The sequence below is a fragment of the Vanacampus margaritifer genome, chromosome 16 (assembly GCF_051991255.1).
Source record: "Vanacampus margaritifer isolate UIUO_Vmar chromosome 16, RoL_Vmar_1.0, whole genome shotgun sequence".
In the NCBI taxonomy this organism is placed as follows: Eukaryota; Metazoa; Chordata; class Actinopteri; order Syngnathiformes; family Syngnathidae; genus Vanacampus; species Vanacampus margaritifer.
In genome coordinates, this window is record NC_135447.1 from 11,251,102 (window position 1) to 11,267,897 (window position 16,796).

Sequence of the window (16,796 nt, forward strand, 5' to 3'; positions counted from 1 at the left end):
AAGATTTCATAGATATTTGCAATTTTATTCTTTCTACACAATGCTGGAAAATGAGTTATTAGTGGTGTGTTCTTTTAATCGAAATTAAATATTTTTTTGTCAGGCTGAAATTGGACTGAGTGGGTGACACTGCCAATAATGTAAACAATTGTGAGAGAAGTACCCATGGAGATCCACATAAGCATAATTACAAATTCATTAGAATATCAAGGAAAAAACAAGAAAATAAAATGTACACACGTGATTTATAACGTAAGACCACTAGGTTAAAACTAGCCTATGTATATAATGATTCTATGAGTTTCACTTTTTGAGTTGCACATAATAAAATAATAAAATATGTTTGTGAGCTTAAAAAAAAAAATTAAGTTTACTTTTATCCTAATATGGTCTAACAGGGTGGAAGAAAAAGTAAGACATAAAAGTAATATGCTCCTACAATTAAATAAATAAATTTAATTAAAAAACATCACTTTTTGCCCCACTGACATACTATTTTTTAGGGAGACTAATTGTAACCAAAAAGAAGATGCATTCCTATTTATTTTCATTAGTTTCATTATTATTTTCATTTTCATTCATGCAATTTGCCTTTCCCAAAACAAACTATTGCAACTGAAAAAAAAATCACATGCATTATTTTTGTTTTAATGTTAAAATGAAGACCTCATTTTATAAGCACTATTTAATGAGTATTTTTATGAGGCTGGAAAACAGCCATTTATGACCAACGTCTGTCCCGTCTGAGTTGGAATTGCAATTTGTATCATAGAGTTGTTTTAGCATCAAAATCAATCTTTCAATTTTAAAAGACATTAAAAATCTGTTTTTAAAAATTCGACGAATAAATTCACCTGTACAGTTCAGTTTGTGCATTTTTTTATTTTATTTACCTGCGACGGTACCTCCAAGCCTGGCGGGGTCGCTGCCTGCAACAATCAGGTAGAGTAACGCTATCGGAACGGAGCACAAGTCTACTGTACAGCGTTTGGCACTTTTAAGGTAAGAAACGTGTTTTACCCACTTCTCATTTCTTTTTCAGCGTGGCATCAAGTGGACTTTTTGATGTCTCGCACACGCGTGGGAAGGGAAAATGTCGACGCTATGACAACTAGTTAGAGAAGCGCTGGCCGAGGTCGGGCATGAGCAACTGTTTACGTCAGTCCCAGACGAGGAAGGCTAGCGTTAGCTGCTGGCAAATCTTTACCCCCCCCTCCCCCCCTCCAATAATTCCACGCGCCCGCTGTTTATGCTTTAGGTGAGAGTTAAACCACTTGGATAAGGTAAGTAAGCTTCAGTTGTTGTTGTTTTTTGTTACCATAAAGTAAATTGGTGACATTACGTCACGTGAGAATGACGTCGGCTGCCATGGAGTTGACAACGGTGCACTCGTGAACGTCATTGCTCCTCTGTCGGTTTGTCTTCCCGTGTTTACTTTCCATGCGCAACAATACTGTGTGTTTTTTGTTATTCGAGCTGTTAATAAAAACGACTTGCGGCTAAAATTTGTTAGATATATTGTCTTTGGGGATAAAGAGGTGATGGATGTGTGGCCCATCCAGATCTGTATAGATGAGGACAAGGTGGAAAGGAAAAATGAACCTTAAGTCTCCAACATATATGTACATAAGCTATAACATTATCCTGACCCTTTGTAGTAATTGAACTTGGTATTCACATTTTTTTAAACAGGCATTAGAGGAGTCAAAAAGTCCCCAAAGTTTGTATACAAGCTCCTCTTTGTTTGCATCCATGTACTTAGTTTAAGCCGTGCACGTCAGGAGGGAGAAAAAGAAATATTACATTTTTTGAAAGAAAAAAAAAAGATTAACCAGCCAGTCCTAATTACTATTGTTGTTTTATCAGGAATGTAAATGTCTCAGGACAAGGCAGACCAGGAGGATGAGCTCCTTGCCTTAGCAAGTATCTATGAGGACGAGTTCCATCGAGCGGACTCTGCCCAGGGGGGGGAGATCCAACTCTGCGTGAAGCTTCCCCCCGATTTCAAAGTTGTCGTCAAAGGTACAGTGAGAGCAAAACGATTGACTCAATTGAGCCACTGACAACTACAGTGGGATTTTTCAGCAAATGTTTATGTTGTGTCCAAACACCTGTCTGTCAAAATCTATATTGATATTTTAATTCATGAAAGTTGAGGAAAAATGAATGATGACAAGAATGGACTTATCACATTCAAATGTTATTATGCTTCCGCTTCTCTCCAATCTTTTGCAGGGGAGAAGCAAATCGAATATAAAATCAGCTTCTTGCCGCCTTTGGTTCTCAACTTTGAGCTTCCTGAAGACTATCCATCTACAAATTCGCCAATATTCACCGTCAGCTCAAAATGGATGTCCAGAGGACAGGTGTGATGCATAATGAGAATATGGCGGCAGACCATTTTATTTATCATTATTCGTTGTCGTCAGATGAGCGCTCTGTGCCGACGTCTGGATGAATTATGGGAGGAGAACCAAGGCTGCGTGGTTCTCTTCACGTGGATTCAGTTTCTCAGCGAGGATGTGCTGGACTTCCTCAGCATTCAGTCTCCGCTCTTGGTCAGCAGGCATGAAAGCAAGGCGAGCAGCAGGAAAGCCGACCACGCCGTCGCAGGTATGAATGGAAGGCTGCACGTATGAAAATGCCTAAAAATTCTTTCTTTCTTTTTTTGCAGAACTGTTCAAATTTAAACTTGAATGCAATTTAAAAAAAATCAATAGGTGTAATTTATTTTAAAATGTTAATAAATAAATAAAAATTTGACCTGCTCTGGCAAAATGGTCCTCATGTCAGGAGGATGAATGTGGACAATATTAGACAGTTGGACATTATTTGTCGATTTTGAGATTTCTCGGCAAATAACTTCCTTGAGGTCTCTAGTTTCATTTCCTTAACACACTCATTTTTATTGTACATCTTTTTAATTTTAACTCAATTTTATGAATTATGAAATGACTGTAGCAATGACTAAACTATGCAGCCATATATTTCTACTAGTTTAACATTTTTTCCCCCACTTTTATGTTAACAACAGTATGAAAACTCAGATTTTTTTATTGTAAATTTAAAACAGATGTACAATTTGCAATTAATCGTGACTATTTAAGTCATGCGATTAATTACGATTACACATTTTAATTGCCTGACTCCCCTAAAGTAATATTAAACACAATATTGAGGGAGAATAAATGCAATAAAAAAAAAAATCATTCAGCTCTAGTGCTTCTTAACAACTGCCAAACTTGATTGGTCAGAATTTTTTCTTTCTTTGCAATTTTGTTCAGGTGAAGTGGGAAGTCCTTGCGATAGCTGGGAGAAGAAGAAGACGAAGAAGAAAAAGTGTGAGACCCCGCCGGACCCACGGGCCGTGCTGTCGCTGGACACGCGCGCCGACCTCCTACCTCATCTGCTGGACTTTGACCAGGCGCAACGGCAGAGAGTTTTTGACGCCACGCCCTTCTGCTGCGCTATTTGCTTGACGGAGAAGCGCGGCGCCACCTGCCTCTGCTTTAAGGAGTGCCAGCACGTCTACTGCAAATCCTGCATGACGGAATACTTCCAGATCCAAATACGAGACGGCAACGTGCAGTGCCTCAATTGCCCCGAGCCCAAGTGCTCGTCCGTGGCCACGCCCATGCAGGTAGCACGCCGCCGTCTACTCGCCGGACATGCGGTCGGTTGTAAACGTTTGACCCGGCCTCGCCTCGCTAGGTCAAGCAGCTGGTGGACGAAGAGTTGTTTGCCCGCTACGACCGCCTGCTGCTCCAGTCCAGTCTGGATCTGATGGCCGACGTGGTGTACTGCCCCCGCCACGCGTGCGGCACGGCCGTCATGGTGGAGCCCGACAGCACCATGGGCATCTGCTCCGTCTGCCAGTACGCCTTTTGCACGCTCTGCAAGATGGGCTACCACGGGGTCTCGCACTGCAAGATCCCCGCAGGTAACATTTGCTCACATCCGTCTTGCAATCCTCATCCACCCTCAAGCTCTCCAAACTTCAATCCCGACTGTAGTTTACTTTAAAAGTCACTGTTTTATACAAATTCATAAAAGTGTAAATTATTTAATGGTGAACTAATAAATTACAAGGACGCTTTTTTGCATGCCAACCACCAATTACTACCAGTTATTATTTGGCGTGAGCGAGCAGGAGGAGTTAGCCAGAGCGGCTAACAAGAGCCGGAGAGGCTAATAAAAGCTAGCGAGAGCAAAGCAGAGGGAGACGAGCGGCAGGAGACCGAATGTCGGGACTCGGCTGACGACCACCAGCGGCGGGCGGTCGACCCATTGGCTCCGACAGCAGCTGCAAGCACCACTGGGGCTAACTACGTTCGCCAACTTCTTTGCCTTCGGGTATCCGTAGCAAACAGATGGTCGGCCAAACATGTCAGCCTCCCGTAAGACACAGCACCACCTCTGTGATATAATTAGCCATTACTGCACCTACCATTATATAAAACAAACGTGCGTTGGTGTGATAAAACACTTTTGGGAGATCAGTAGTCGGTTGTTAAAATAAATAAATTAGTTCACCATTAGATGGCGTATTTACTAAGTTTTACTGCTAGATTTGTTTGAGTTTAATAGGCCATGCTGAATGAGCATCTGCTTGATCAAACAAGTGTTGTTGATGTTTATTATCACTCGTGCTCACTAAGCTTATGACTCACAAGATTTCCTCACATCACACTTGATTTGATCTTTTTTTATTTTATTTTTCGAAATTTGGTGTTGATCTCCGAATGCTTCCACTTAATGTCTCTTCTCTTTTTTTTCTGGGTGTGGCACAGAGGAATTGCGCAGCCTTCGAGACGAGTATCTGTCTGCCACGGCTGAGGCCAAAAAGTTTCTGGAGCAGCGCTTTGGCAAGCGGGTGATCCAAAAAGCGGTGGAAGAGTCTTTTAGCAGAGATTGGCTCAACGACAATGCCAAATGCTGCCCTTACTGTGGCACCAACATCCAGGTGAGGGGTGGCGCTTCCCCCTGTTGGTCGCGGGCTGCTACTACACCACACTTGCTCCAGATTCTGCGACATCCTTTTTTGTGTGTAGAAAGTGGACGGTTGCAACAAAATGACGTGCACCTCATGCCGCCATTACTTCTGCTGGCTGTGTCTGGGCCTGCTCAACAAAGCCAACCCGTACAGTCACTTCAACAACCCACACTCGCCCTGCTACAATCAGTGAGTCACGTCCTCCTCCTCACGCCAACACGCCTGCCTGCCAACATTTTGTGCTAACGACACGATCCCCAATCTTTGTTTGTTTGCAGACTCTTCCACGGTGTGGATCTGGATGAAGACGAGGCTTTGTGGAGTGACGAAGAAGACTGACGGCTGTTGTTTGCAGTGCTTCCCGCCCGCCTGAATGCACTTTAATCCTACACCTCAGTCGTTTTTCATCTTTTGAGTCTTGCGTCATCAGACACTTCATTAGGTACACCGCATAATGACGTCCAATCGGTTGTTTAGAAAGCACTTAGCCTTTATTGTGGTAGCCTTTTTATGCTGCCTTTATAAAGCACATTCCTAAATTGAGCCCCCAAAATACAACTAATGTATTATTGCACATGATGAGAATATTTGGCTTTATCTGCTTTTTGTCAGACTTTCCCATGAGATTTGCCGAGTGGAATCAAATGTGCAAGATTGCAAACCGACCATTAATTATCACGCTTTCAGGATCGCTTCTCAAATATCGGGATGCCACAGTGGTGTGTCCAGTGAAGTGACTGAGTGTGCTACAAAAAAATGTCCCGCTCATAGATTTCCTTTCAATGTCATTTGTTGACATAAATACAAGTGGAAGGAGTTCAAACGAAAGACAATGTTGAGTTTTACTGCCACAAAAGATAGTTGTCTCAAAACAAAACATCAATGAGTAACGCAGTTAAAGGGGGAGTCCATTTTGGGAGGGTCTTCGTCTGGAGGTCTGTTCAGAATCCAATTAGCACAATTTGACTGTTTGTTCAATGTGTGCTCATCAGCTGAGTTGAAGATGATATTGCTTTCAAAAACCACATGTTTTAGATCAGTCTCATTTTAAACATTGTTCCTACTTAATCAAATGTGATGAGGTGTCGTTTGTAGCATGTTGCCAAAGGCTACTATCCAAACAATGAATCATTTTTGAATAGCCAACAGAGTGGAAATTATTTTTGTTTCAAATAATGTTCAAGCAAAAAAAGAAAAGAAACAAAAAGCTGTTCTTCATTCTTCAAATCATCTTTCTTCAGCTTCCAAATAAATGTCCCACTCCCCCATCTAGCTTTTCAGTCGTACATCTGCTAGCCGACAGTTATTTCCATTCACATAAAATGCAACATAATTGAAGACTGCATCTGCCATTTTGTCCCTTCTCTTTTCAACGTCTTCAAAGGATGAGTACTTGATTGCCGTTTCATTTGACACTCATTAACTTCAAGCTTCCGATTGCACATGCCTGTCCAATTGGTAAAGCTTTTAAATATAAGGCAACTAGTTAATTTTCTTTATTTCTAATAGGATTATATATTTACAACAGACAGTAGAGAGTGGATTAGAATGTAACGGATGTGCGATGCACTTAAAATAACTGCTGGCACATTCATGTCGTGCTTTATCGGAATTTGATGTACCAGTAATGCTGCATTCGAGAATGGTCGGAAGTCGGACTTTTCCGACCACAAACAAGGAAGTATGTACGGGAACGCCCCCTTAAACTCGGAAATCCCACTTACGAAGTCGGGGGGTGTCCTGTTTTTTTCCTCCCTTGTGTCTCCCATGCGGGGAAGCGAACTCACGCCAACCTGCACCGTAGGCAAAAAAAAAAACACCCCGACTTCACCGATGGACTACAATGTGACGTCACTTCAATGGCGGTCACTTGGGAAACAGCCCGTGAATGGTAAAACACAATTTACTCGAGTATAAAACTAGGTATCTTTCTTCATTCATAAATATTCGACATAACTTCACGTAACACAACGTACATGACAGTATGCCGCCAACTCCCTGCATGAAATTATACGGTGAACTACTGAACTGTATGGAATGCTAATGAAATAAGATAAAAACAATAAATGAAGCAAACGTGCGAGAGGGCAAGTTTGCTGGAGGTCAAAATGTTTTTTGAGTACCAAAATAAAAACTATTTATCACTGTCAGCCATTTTGGTTGTTTACTTTCGCCTCTAATGCTTTCAGGTCGGAACTGGGAGAAATCCGACTTCCGACCATCCTAATGAGTGTTTTTTATTTGAGCACATTTGGGTCCCACTGCACTGGTTTCAAAGTAACCATTGCGCGTGTACGTGTCCGTCAACCCACAGGTCGTCTTGTCACCTGCGGCGTGACGTGAGCCATATTTGGGCTTGTCATCCAGGTGGCGCTGCCGTGTGGCCCGCGAGGGAGCAACAATGAAATACTAAAGAAACAAAAGAGCACACGTTGGAGCCTGAGACTGAAAAGAGACGACAACATTGTGTCACCCCTTTGGCTAGAGTTGCTGACAGCGGATAACCCTTTAAAATGGCCCCCCCTCTCTCCTGCCGTGCCCCCCTCCCATCCACACGCACAAACGCACACTGGCTGACTGATTGCCACTATGCCCCTAAAGACATCTCTTCTCTCACAAACACAGGAACGCAACAGCAGCAGCACCTGAAGGCCACCGACGAACGTTGGCAAACAAGCGGGATCGCCTCTCTCGAAAAAAGGTCAGTGTGTGATCATGGGGCAAGGCTTGGAGCTCAAAGGTTCAACAGAAAGTTCCCAAATAGATGTGCAACATGTGCTTAAAAGCAGCAGGCCGATAATCAATGAATGGATCAACCAAAGAATGTTGAACGTAATTCTTTTAGATGTAAAATCAAAGTCGCTTATCGTTTGATTTACCTGTGGTTTTTCAAGACCTGTTTCATTTTGAAAATGTCACAAAAGTTTTTAAATTATGATCAAATGTGTTGTCGATTATTTAAATAGAAACGCAAAAAACATTATGCCTTTAAATGATAAACACATTTTCATATTATACTGTATTCAACTTCAGCTAAGTCTATTTATTGGAGTTTCTATGTTGAGGAATATTTTATTTCTATATAAATATAGGAATATAATACACATGTATATTACATTTGATAAAAATGTCCTTTTATCTGGAATATGAATTAAGCAGCCAAATCCAGCAGTTTTAATCCATCTCCGGTGGCGGCCATTTTGCCACTTTCTGTTGACTGAAAATGACATCACAGTTCCTCAGGTAGGGACCAATCACAGGCTCAACTTCAGAAAACAGCTGAGTTGCGATTCGTCGCTACACAAGCAACTGTGATGTCTTCCCATTTAACAATGCGAACACCCAAATAGCTTTTAATTTTTTTCCAACGTTCATGAGCATCTCTGTGACTTTCACACATGTAAACGTCTCCTCCTCATTTCAAATGTGGAAGAAAAAAAATCCTCAGGCCAAATATCGGCGAAGATCATCTGCAGCAAGCCCCGTGGCCGCCACGTGGAGAAGTGAGACCATCAGCCATATGATGATCGAGAGTGAGCGAGAGCTGTCGGCCATGGTGCAGGAACTGTGGGACAACGACGTCAACAGGCTGCAACCCGGAAAGGACTACAGGATATCCTTGCAGGTGCAACGGCCCGCACGCACGCGCACACGCTGGCTCGCTCCGAAACCCTTTTCATGCCATGCAAATGACACATCATTTGCAAATGTGTTTGTGGGTTTTGTTTCAGGGCAAAGCTGGAGACAACATGGCCGTCAACGACGACGACAACGACGGGGCGGGATATCCTCTGTTCAAATTTGTCGACGAGAACATTTTCCAGAAGGAAACCTTTTTGGGTGAGTGAACATCTTGAAGTCAGTTCAAGTTGCTCCGGTGATGACCCTTTGACCCGCCCAATCTCATTTACTCACAGCAAAGCTCCCCCCCCCCCCCTCCACTGGCATAATCTCCTTATGACAAAGAGACAGGCATGTTGCATAACTGCAGAGCAAACAGAGTTCACTATGCCTGGCAACAAATGGGCAGAAATTGCCAATCAAGACGTACGCTTTGTTTATGTGGTTGTGTTTAGGCCTCTTTATTGCGATGGGGTGATCAGTGTCCCACTTCTCAGGCATTTACATGAAATGCTGTTGTGGGATGCCCCATGGCGCCGTCTTTTGCCCAATCTTTTTTTTTATTTTTTATTTTTTTATTTAATAAATATATATATGTATGCTTCCTTCCATCACTTCTCTCTATTCCCACCTATGGACAGTTTAGCACGACTTCAATAAACTTCATTCTTGCATGTGTTTGGAATGTTTGAGTGCAAAACCGATCTTATTTTTCATCTCGGACTCTTCTTCCCTATCATTTGTCCTTCTTTTTGGAGTATTTGTCACAAACCGAAAGAAACAACAAGAAGAGAGAACCAACTAATGACTCTTGATGCTTCCTGAGCTCAAGTCTGGCAGAATTAAAGGCCTCAAATCTGACGGTTGTCATATTTTTGCCCAGAAGGGGAATTTTGCATGATATGATGACGTCGTCCGGTTTGTTGGAATAAGTGAAGAAGAATGACAAATTTGTCATCTCTGACTTGGTCGCTTCATGCATGCATGCATTCAGTCAGTCCTAATGGAAAGAAGACTTGCTCTGCGAGTGGCTGGCGACCAGTCCGGGGTGTATCCCGGTTCTCTCCATAAGTCAGCTGTGACCCCAATGAGGACAAGAAAATGGATGGATGGATGGATGTAAAAAAGCTTTTCTCTCCCCACTAGGTTGAATTTGACAGAATGTGTTTGTGTTTGCATGGACAGCCTTCATCTCCCTGTTGGATAATTATGTGAGTGACACCGGGGAGCCAGAAATTGTTACCCCTGAGGAGGTGGCCGAGAACCACAAGTTCCTGGACTCCATTGTGAAGACTCCCACTATGAAGGTAAGCTTACACGGTGGGGAAGCGCCATTGTACTGCCACATACATGCTCTCTCTTTTTTTCTTTACCGCATTATAGACGGTATGTTGATTTGTCTTGTTTTCTTTCAGATAGCTCATAGATACCTGGTGGAGAAGAATCTTTCCCCTCAAGACGAGACGCAGTTCAAGGAGCAGCTGTACAGAATCTGGTTTGAACTCTACGCAAGGAGAGGGTCCAGCAGGTGTCAACAAATGTGTCAATAGGATCTTGTGCTGTGTGATCAAATCTTTTCAGCACTATTATTCTTCAGTTTTAAATGCATGTTTCACGTGAAATACGTAAATAGTAATATACGGTAACCTTGTTTAACTCATCCACTGCCATTGACGGCTATAGACGTCAAAAATTCATTTGAACTATTTCTATTAGTTAAACATTTTTTTCCCACTTTTGTTAACAATAATGAGAAAACTTACCGTTTTTTTTGTAAATTTAGAACAGATTTGTGATTAATCGTGAGTTAACTAGTGAAGTCATGCGATTAATTACAATTAAAAATTTTATCGCCTGACGCCCCAAGTTTCTTATAATCTTTTTTTTTTTTTTAATCGCATCAGGTGAATACAATTTTTCATTGTAATTTATCACATGACTCAATAATTAATTCATGATTAATCACAAATTTAGTTTAATTTAATTAGTTTAACAAATTTTTTACACCTTTGTTAACAAGAGTATGAAAACCTATATATTTTTTATTGTACATTTAGAACAGATATAAAATTTGTGATTAATTGTGAGTTAACTAGTGAAGTCATGCGATTAATTACGATTAAAAAATTTAATCGCCTGACGCCCCGAATTTTTAATAATCTTTAAGTCGCGTCAGGCAATTACAATTTTAAATTGTAATTAATTGCATGACTTCAATAGTTAACTCACGATTAATCACACATTTTATATCTGTATTTCTAAAAAAAATCTAGGTTTTCATACTCTTGTTAACAAAAGTAGATTTTTTTTTAAACTAATAGAAATAGTTCAAATGAATTTTTTTACGTTTATAGCCGTCAATGGCAGTGAATGAGTTAATAATATTTGTAAGGCGGCGTTTGTGATCCCAGTCTGGTTCCCACCAGGCCAGATTCGTCGGGTTTCGAACACGTGTTTGTTGGAGAAACCAGAGGCGGGCGGACAGTCATCGGCTTCCACAATTGGATCCAGCTGTACCTGCAGGAGAAGCTGGGACACATCGATTACAAAGGCTACAGCGTCAACGCCAACTCGCCACAGGTACACAACATTCTTCGACAAATAATTAAAGAATGGAGCGGTCTAGTGTGGTATCAAATAGTTGTGGGACACCCACAATTGTTTTTAACATAAAAGGACGCAAGAAGTGACTGTTAGATGGCAATATTCTGATTCTCATCCTACCCAAGCTTTTATTAGTATTAGTAGTTAATGAAATAACTAAAATAAAAAATAAAAACATTTTTGTAATCTAAATCTAAATAAAATATATCACCCTGGTCCTGTGTGACATGTAGAGATTTGTGTGCGTGTGTTCCCTGCAGCCGGATGAGAACAAGCACATCTTGGCCCTGCAGTTCAGTTGGAAGAACGGCATCAAGCCCAAAGGCAGCATCTTCATCGGCGTCAGTCCAGAGTTTGAGTTTGCCCTCTACACCTTGTGTTTCCTCAGCTCGCCCAACGAGCGGGTCAAAGTTCAGTTCAGTTTCTACGACGTGGAGATCGTGTGCCACCACTACAACCAGAAGCACATCGGCACCACTTACCCCGTGCTCCTTAAGTACCACAAAAACACTTAATTTACATAAACGGCTTGAGCTGACTTGCCAAAAATGTACAGGTAGTGCTGTTGTCTTTTTCATTTTAATTGAAGATACAATAAAACCTTACAATACCTTTGTTCTGGTTGTTGTTTTTGTCTCTGCACATTTGATGTTATGATTGTTTGAAATATTTTATTTTCATTTATCGCATTTGTTTCATGATCTCCAAATGACAATTTTGTCACCCACTCCATATTCTTATTACATAAAAAAATGACTCGACACATATATATTTTTTCGTTTTAGTATTTATTGCTACGACCCACCCACTCGAAAGCATCCTCTTAACTCATTTCATTAAACACGTTTTTATTTTTTTGTGCATTTCAGTCAAATGAGGATGAGCATTTCAGAACATTGCATCTTTATTTCTCACTGAAAGCATCATCTTAATCTTTTTCTCTTCCTTTGAGTGAATACATTTTCATTCTACTTGATCATTATTCTTTGTATTTATTTTATTGTGATCATCAATGTTTGTATTTGATTTTTAATAGCCACTGGTCTGACGAATCACATTTTTCCACAAGGCGGGGGTAGGGGCGTGGGAGGGTTGTAGTGCCCAATGACGTCAATTGCTTGGCACGGGAAGAGCAGCGTTAAGTTAGTTAATAGGTAAACAACGATTTCCTAGTGTAATTTTAAAGTAAAAGCTAAGGGGCGTGGTTGAGAATCACAACAATGTATACCACGGCACAAACGACCCAATATGCGTATTGTGAAAACATTCACAATATACTTGCATGCCATAGCTGACTTCATGTCACCCAAATTGCATTGACGCCGCTTTTAACCATAAACGTTTATTTTGACTCAACGGGACTCTGCTGGAAGTGGTCGTACAATTTGTTAACTTGACAATCCGTGTACAGTATCGCACATTCTGAAACCACCCGATTTTCCCCACCTCTACGGCGAGTTGACAGTTTGTTTAATCATTTTCTTGAGGATTTGGGTCTTTTCTTTTGGTATTTCTGTTCGCTGTTCAAATCGGAATGGCCGAGCCGAGCGCCAGATATCAGCAGGTATCATGCATCGCTCCCCGTACACATCACGACTAGCCTACATGCTAAGTGCTTCTTAACATGGATGGAAAACATACATTAGCCGCTGCAGTTCAGTTCGTTCGATGCGAGTTAACTCATTTACCTCCGTATAACCTTGTATTGTACGTGACGCTCAATAACTGAACGCGAACCTATTTAAAACGTAGTTGCTACGTTTTAAATAGGTTCGCGTTCAGTTATATAGTTAACTCATTGCTGTTGTCGCTAGCATACGGCTAAACCAGGAAGTTCATTTTCCGTTTTCCGTGTGCGATTAATCATGTCTGCCTGTGTATTTTGTTTTCGTGTGTGCAGCTGGCCAACGCGGACGAGCTGGAACTGAGGGAGCAGCAGCAGATCGCCACGGACGCGCCGCCTCCTTACAGCAGCGTCACAGAGGACAATGCCGGTAAGAAACAGAGAGGCGAGCCTGTGAATGACGCACGACAGGGCGCCTAGTGGACGTTGTGACTTCAACAGGCATTGATGGTCAGGTGTGCGATCCGATTTCACTTCATGTCAGGTCTGCAATTTCCCACAAATTATGCATCTTTGCTGATCGATCGATCTGTGCCAGTGACAGGCAGGGCAATTGTGAACTTCCACAAGATGGCAAAAGGTAGAATGAATCACTTGCTACACCTGTTAAAAAAATAATAATATAAAATAAGATGTCTGTACCTACCGAACGCAATCCGCACATCTGAAGACATGGGGAAAGAGTGACACAAACAGCTTTGTGGTGCACTTCGATTCCTCAAACGCCATGTATGCTTGCTGGATGTTGGGTCACATTAATGTTTGTTTTGCTCCAGACTTGCTCCGATGTCACAAGCACGCAGCGAATGAACTTAAACATTCTAAATGCCCCTCTTCTCTCATTGATCACCTATCTTGAAAAAACCTCACGCATCGAATCATATTAATAACAACTAATGTGGACACATACTGCACGCATTACATCATCGCGCCACGCAGCAATACACGCCGATATTAATTTCACCCACCAGCCGCCATGAAAGGCTAAATAAAACTATATTGACACAAGACAATAAGGATAAAAATTAGCTAGAAAAATAGTCTGGTACAAGAATATTTGCTATGGAGCTTGATATAAATAATTATAGGCTTTTGTCATGCAAATAAATAAATAAATTTAAAAAAACGTGCGTGTCAAAGTTTGTCATAAACGTTCACAATGCGATCCACACAGCCGTGATGCTGGATGAAGATCCATAAGCAACATTGGGAATATTAATAGATACTACTACTAATAACAACGATTATAGGGCGGCCTATTGATCACCTAATTTTTGGAGACAATTTCCCTAGTGTATTAGTAAAGTCTGAATAAAGACAATCATTTGTATCATTATTATTGTTATAAATGACTATTATTATGTTTTTTAATCTTCCACTGTGCGCCCTGCGGCGGCTTTATCGCAACTCGTCCTGCTTGCTTTTATTGGCGATGCTCCCAAACAATAAGTGTTACTTTAGTCCTGGAACTTTTCTGACACACTTTTGAAGAGCTTTTTTGACAAAAGTAGTGCTTAGCTACCATTGTTTGATGGTGCGCTGTGAGATTTTTCAAATGTTGCACCTGTGGGAATGCCTTGTAATACAAATGCCTTCTTCGAATGTTCAATTGTGTAGTTTTTCTTCCTGACTTAATGTGTTTGTGTTGTCAACGTTTCAGTGTATTTTGAGTGCAAGGAGGACGGCAGTTTCCCCAAGCCGCCGTCCTACAACGTGGCGACCACGCTACCTTCCTATGATGAGGCGGAGAGGACCAAAATGGAGACCAGCGCCCCCTTGGTGACCGTACGAGTGAGTCTCGCACGCTTTTTCCTTTCCGTCACGCCTCGTCAGACCGCGTCCCGTTTTCAATGCAGCAAATGTAAAGGGCCTTATTGTTCAAATGGATTCCATCCAACACATGAAAAGTGAAGGAGAGAATCCTTGCTAGTCACGTAGCGGTGGTTGCGTTGAGTGCGAGTGGTCGCCATGTTTGACCGGCCGCTCGCTGTTGTGTTTCCCGCCGTTTCGGCCGCAGCCTCACAACAGAGAGCGTCTGGAGACTTTGGATGATGTCATACGCAGCTCACTGGAGGTAACGTGCGCGCATGCGAGCGAGACTGTGAGGTAGTGACCGTGATTGCGCACCACAGCGCCCCCTTTTTGTGTCTTTTTGTTCTTTCAGTGCAAGACTTTTGGATATTGTGCTGACTTTGTTGTTTTGTGGCTGGCGTACGTGACGTGTGTGTGTTGTACTTCAGCCGCGCATTGGTTTAACTCGCATGTTTTTCACATCACGAGCTGTACGCAGCTCGGCGCTGAAGGAAGTTTCCAATTGTTGCCCTCTCGTCATGCAGGATGAAGATTTTGTAACCAGAGATGATTTTGAGGATGCTGATCAGCTGAGGATAGGAAACGACGGCATCTTCATGCTCACCTTCTTCAGTAAGGAACACAAACATTTCCGTTCAAAGTTGCCACTTTATCCCCATTTTGGTCTCGCAATATTATTATCCACCCCCACCCAATTGCAGATTTCTCATGTAACGAGTTCATTCCCTTAAATTGAAATGACTTTCCCTCATTGAGACTTTATCCTCCTAATTTCTGCTAAAATTCTCTTCAAACCAGGACTTGCCAAATGATGACCTTTTTTTTCTCCTAAAATAAGCCGATTGCGACTTTTGTCTTTAAAATGAGCTTGCAACTGATTATTATGATTTTTTGCAACGCCATCTGAAGTGATACTTAAACCTCCCAGATCTGTTTTGTTTGTTTTTAAACACCTGAACTCCATGACCGTCCCTTTTGTTTGGTGCAGTGGCCTTCCTGTTCAACTGGATCGGTTTCTTCCTGTCCTTCTGTCTGACCACGTCAGCGGCCGGCCGCTACGGTGCCATCTCCGGCTTCGGTCTGTCCCTTATCAAATGGGTCCTCATCGTCAGGGTATGCACGCTTCCTGAACGAGCTGAGCCGAATCGTTGTATGTGTTGTAAGTGCGCATGTTTGTGTTTGCAGTTCTCCACATACTTTCCTGGTTACTTCGATGGCCAATATTGGCTGTGGTGGGTCTTCCTGGTGCTGGGTGAGTTTATCTTCGTTTTAGCCGCAAAAGTGCAACTACTCAAGTACAATTACAAACTGTTTGGATTTTATTACTTCCCACCCTTGGTCAAGACAAATTGACAAAAGTCCTGCGTTTTGACGCTAACACTTGGCTGCGTTCCCCTGCAGGCTTCTTGCTCTTCCTCCGAGGCTTCATCAACTACACCCGAATCCGCAAGATGGCCGACACCTTCTCAACATTGCCCCGCACCCGAGTCCTCTTCATCTACTGAGCTAACACCTTTCCATTTTCAAAACAAAACAACTATTTAATATTTACTGTCATTCCTCAGCTTAATATAAAAAGGACAACAAAAAAACAACCACTTTGTCCTCTTGGTTTAAAATAGCAAATTGTATCAAAATAATTGACCTTGACTCGTTTTTAGTGTTGTCAAAGTGCTGATTGCGATTGGCAAGTGAAATGTACTGTCTGCCTTATTTTCTGCTGTGCGCCCCCTAGTGGCTGATATTGCACTGTTTAGTATCCACCAGGGGGCAGTAGACTTGCCTGTATGATTTCAGGCCAGCTCACAAGTTGATGGATGCTTGTGGCTGATGTTGGGCTCACAGGTAAGCGCATAAGTCATGGATTTCAATTGCTTTTGGGTTTTTTCTTCTTCAAGTCAATATGTTGTTTGATTATGCAGGTCGTATAAGGGGTAATAATGATAATGAGCTGGTTCTTGTGACTAAATGGGCCAAACGCCGGTATTCCTGTCTATCGTGTTTTATAAATGTTAATGAAAACAAGCAAAACAATGGATTTAAGCATCCATGAAATGTACACGTCATTAATGAGCACTTGATGTATTTGTGTGGAAGTTCAACAATGTTTTTAAGCCATAAAAGAGTCCCTGCTTTGGGAAA

The 16,796-nt window shown here is 41.8% G+C and overlaps 3 protein-coding genes across 6 annotated transcripts; all 3 read left to right on the top strand.

The window, feature by feature from the left end:
• The first annotated feature begins 920 nt into the window (after positions 1-920).
• rnf14 (ring finger protein 14) lies at positions 921-7,453 on the top strand. Of its 3 annotated transcripts, XR_013288634.1 has the most exons (10): positions 921-1,002; positions 1,867-2,022; positions 2,236-2,366; positions 2,430-2,613; positions 3,285-3,640; positions 3,712-3,940; positions 4,791-4,963; positions 5,052-5,182; positions 5,272-5,435; positions 7,308-7,453. XR_013288634.1 is itself a non-coding variant. In XM_077547004.1 (9 exons), exons 2-9 carry the CDS (start codon positions 1,875-1,877, stop codon positions 5,330-5,332), a joined length of 1,413 nt encoding a protein of 470 aa, XP_077403130.1. In that variant the 5' UTR covers positions 921-1,002; positions 1,867-1,874; the 3' UTR covers positions 5,333-6,265. The 3 variants fall into 3 exon arrangements, 2 of the variants coding, with proteins under 2 accessions (XP_077403130.1, XP_077403131.1); XM_077547004.1 differs by lacking the exon at positions 7,308-7,453 and having other exon boundaries at positions 5,272-6,265; XM_077547005.1 differs by lacking the exons at positions 921-1,002; positions 7,308-7,453 and adding an exon at positions 1,025-1,283 and having other exon boundaries at positions 5,272-6,265.
• A 96-nt stretch (positions 7,454-7,549) lies between these two features.
• endou2 (endonuclease, polyU-specific 2) lies at positions 7,550-11,833 on the top strand. The gene is made up of 7 exons (XM_077547006.1): positions 7,550-7,694; positions 8,427-8,618; positions 8,725-8,833; positions 9,800-9,921; positions 10,030-10,142; positions 11,041-11,194; positions 11,479-11,833. The coding sequence occupies exons 2-7, from the start codon at positions 8,514-8,516 to the stop codon at positions 11,731-11,733; spliced, it is 858 nt and encodes a 285-aa protein (XP_077403132.1). The 5' UTR covers positions 7,550-7,694; positions 8,427-8,513; the 3' UTR covers positions 11,734-11,833.
• Positions 11,834-12,591: 758 nt separating this feature from the next.
• LOC144036556 (NEDD4 family-interacting protein 1-like) lies at positions 12,592-16,796 on the top strand. Of its 2 annotated transcripts, XM_077547270.1 has the most exons (8): positions 12,592-12,782; positions 13,119-13,212; positions 14,503-14,633; positions 14,860-14,916; positions 15,179-15,266; positions 15,643-15,767; positions 15,840-15,906; positions 16,056-16,796. In XM_077547270.1, exons 1-8 carry the CDS (start codon positions 12,753-12,755, stop codon positions 16,157-16,159), a joined length of 696 nt encoding a protein of 231 aa, XP_077403396.1. In that variant the 5' UTR covers positions 12,592-12,752; the 3' UTR covers positions 16,160-16,796. The 2 variants fall into 2 exon arrangements, with proteins under 2 accessions (XP_077403396.1, XP_077403397.1); XM_077547271.1 differs by lacking the exon at positions 14,860-14,916 and having other exon boundaries at positions 12,594-12,782.

Bases quoted from the DNA above. Each gene is read 5' to 3' on its own strand.
- rnf14 (XM_077547004.1), top strand. From the start codon at position 1,875: ATGTCTCAGGACAAGGCAGACCAGGAGGATGAGCTCCTTGCCTTAGCA. The intron at 2,023-2,235 runs GTACAGTGAGAG...AATCTTTTGCAG, and splicing joins TTTCAAAGTTGTCGTCAAAG to GGGAGAAGCAAATCGAATAT. The intron at 3,641-3,711 runs GTAGCACGCCGC...TCGCCTCGCTAG, and splicing joins CCGTGGCCACGCCCATGCAG to GTCAAGCAGCTGGTGGACGA.
- endou2 (XM_077547006.1), top strand. From the start codon at position 8,514: ATGATGATCGAGAGTGAGCGAGAGCTGTCGGCCATGGTGCAGGAACTG. The intron at 8,619-8,724 runs GTGCAACGGCCC...GTTTTGTTTCAG, and splicing joins ACTACAGGATATCCTTGCAG to GGCAAAGCTGGAGACAACAT. The intron at 8,834-9,799 runs GTGAGTGAACAT...TTGCATGGACAG, and splicing joins CCAGAAGGAAACCTTTTTGG to CCTTCATCTCCCTGTTGGAT.
- LOC144036556 (XM_077547270.1), top strand. From the start codon at position 12,753: ATGGCCGAGCCGAGCGCCAGATATCAGCAG. The intron at 13,213-14,502 runs GTAAGAAACAGA...TCAACGTTTCAG, and splicing joins CGTCACAGAGGACAATGCCG to TGTATTTTGAGTGCAAGGAG. The intron at 14,634-14,859 runs GTGAGTCTCGCA...TTTCGGCCGCAG, and splicing joins CCCCCTTGGTGACCGTACGA to CCTCACAACAGAGAGCGTCT.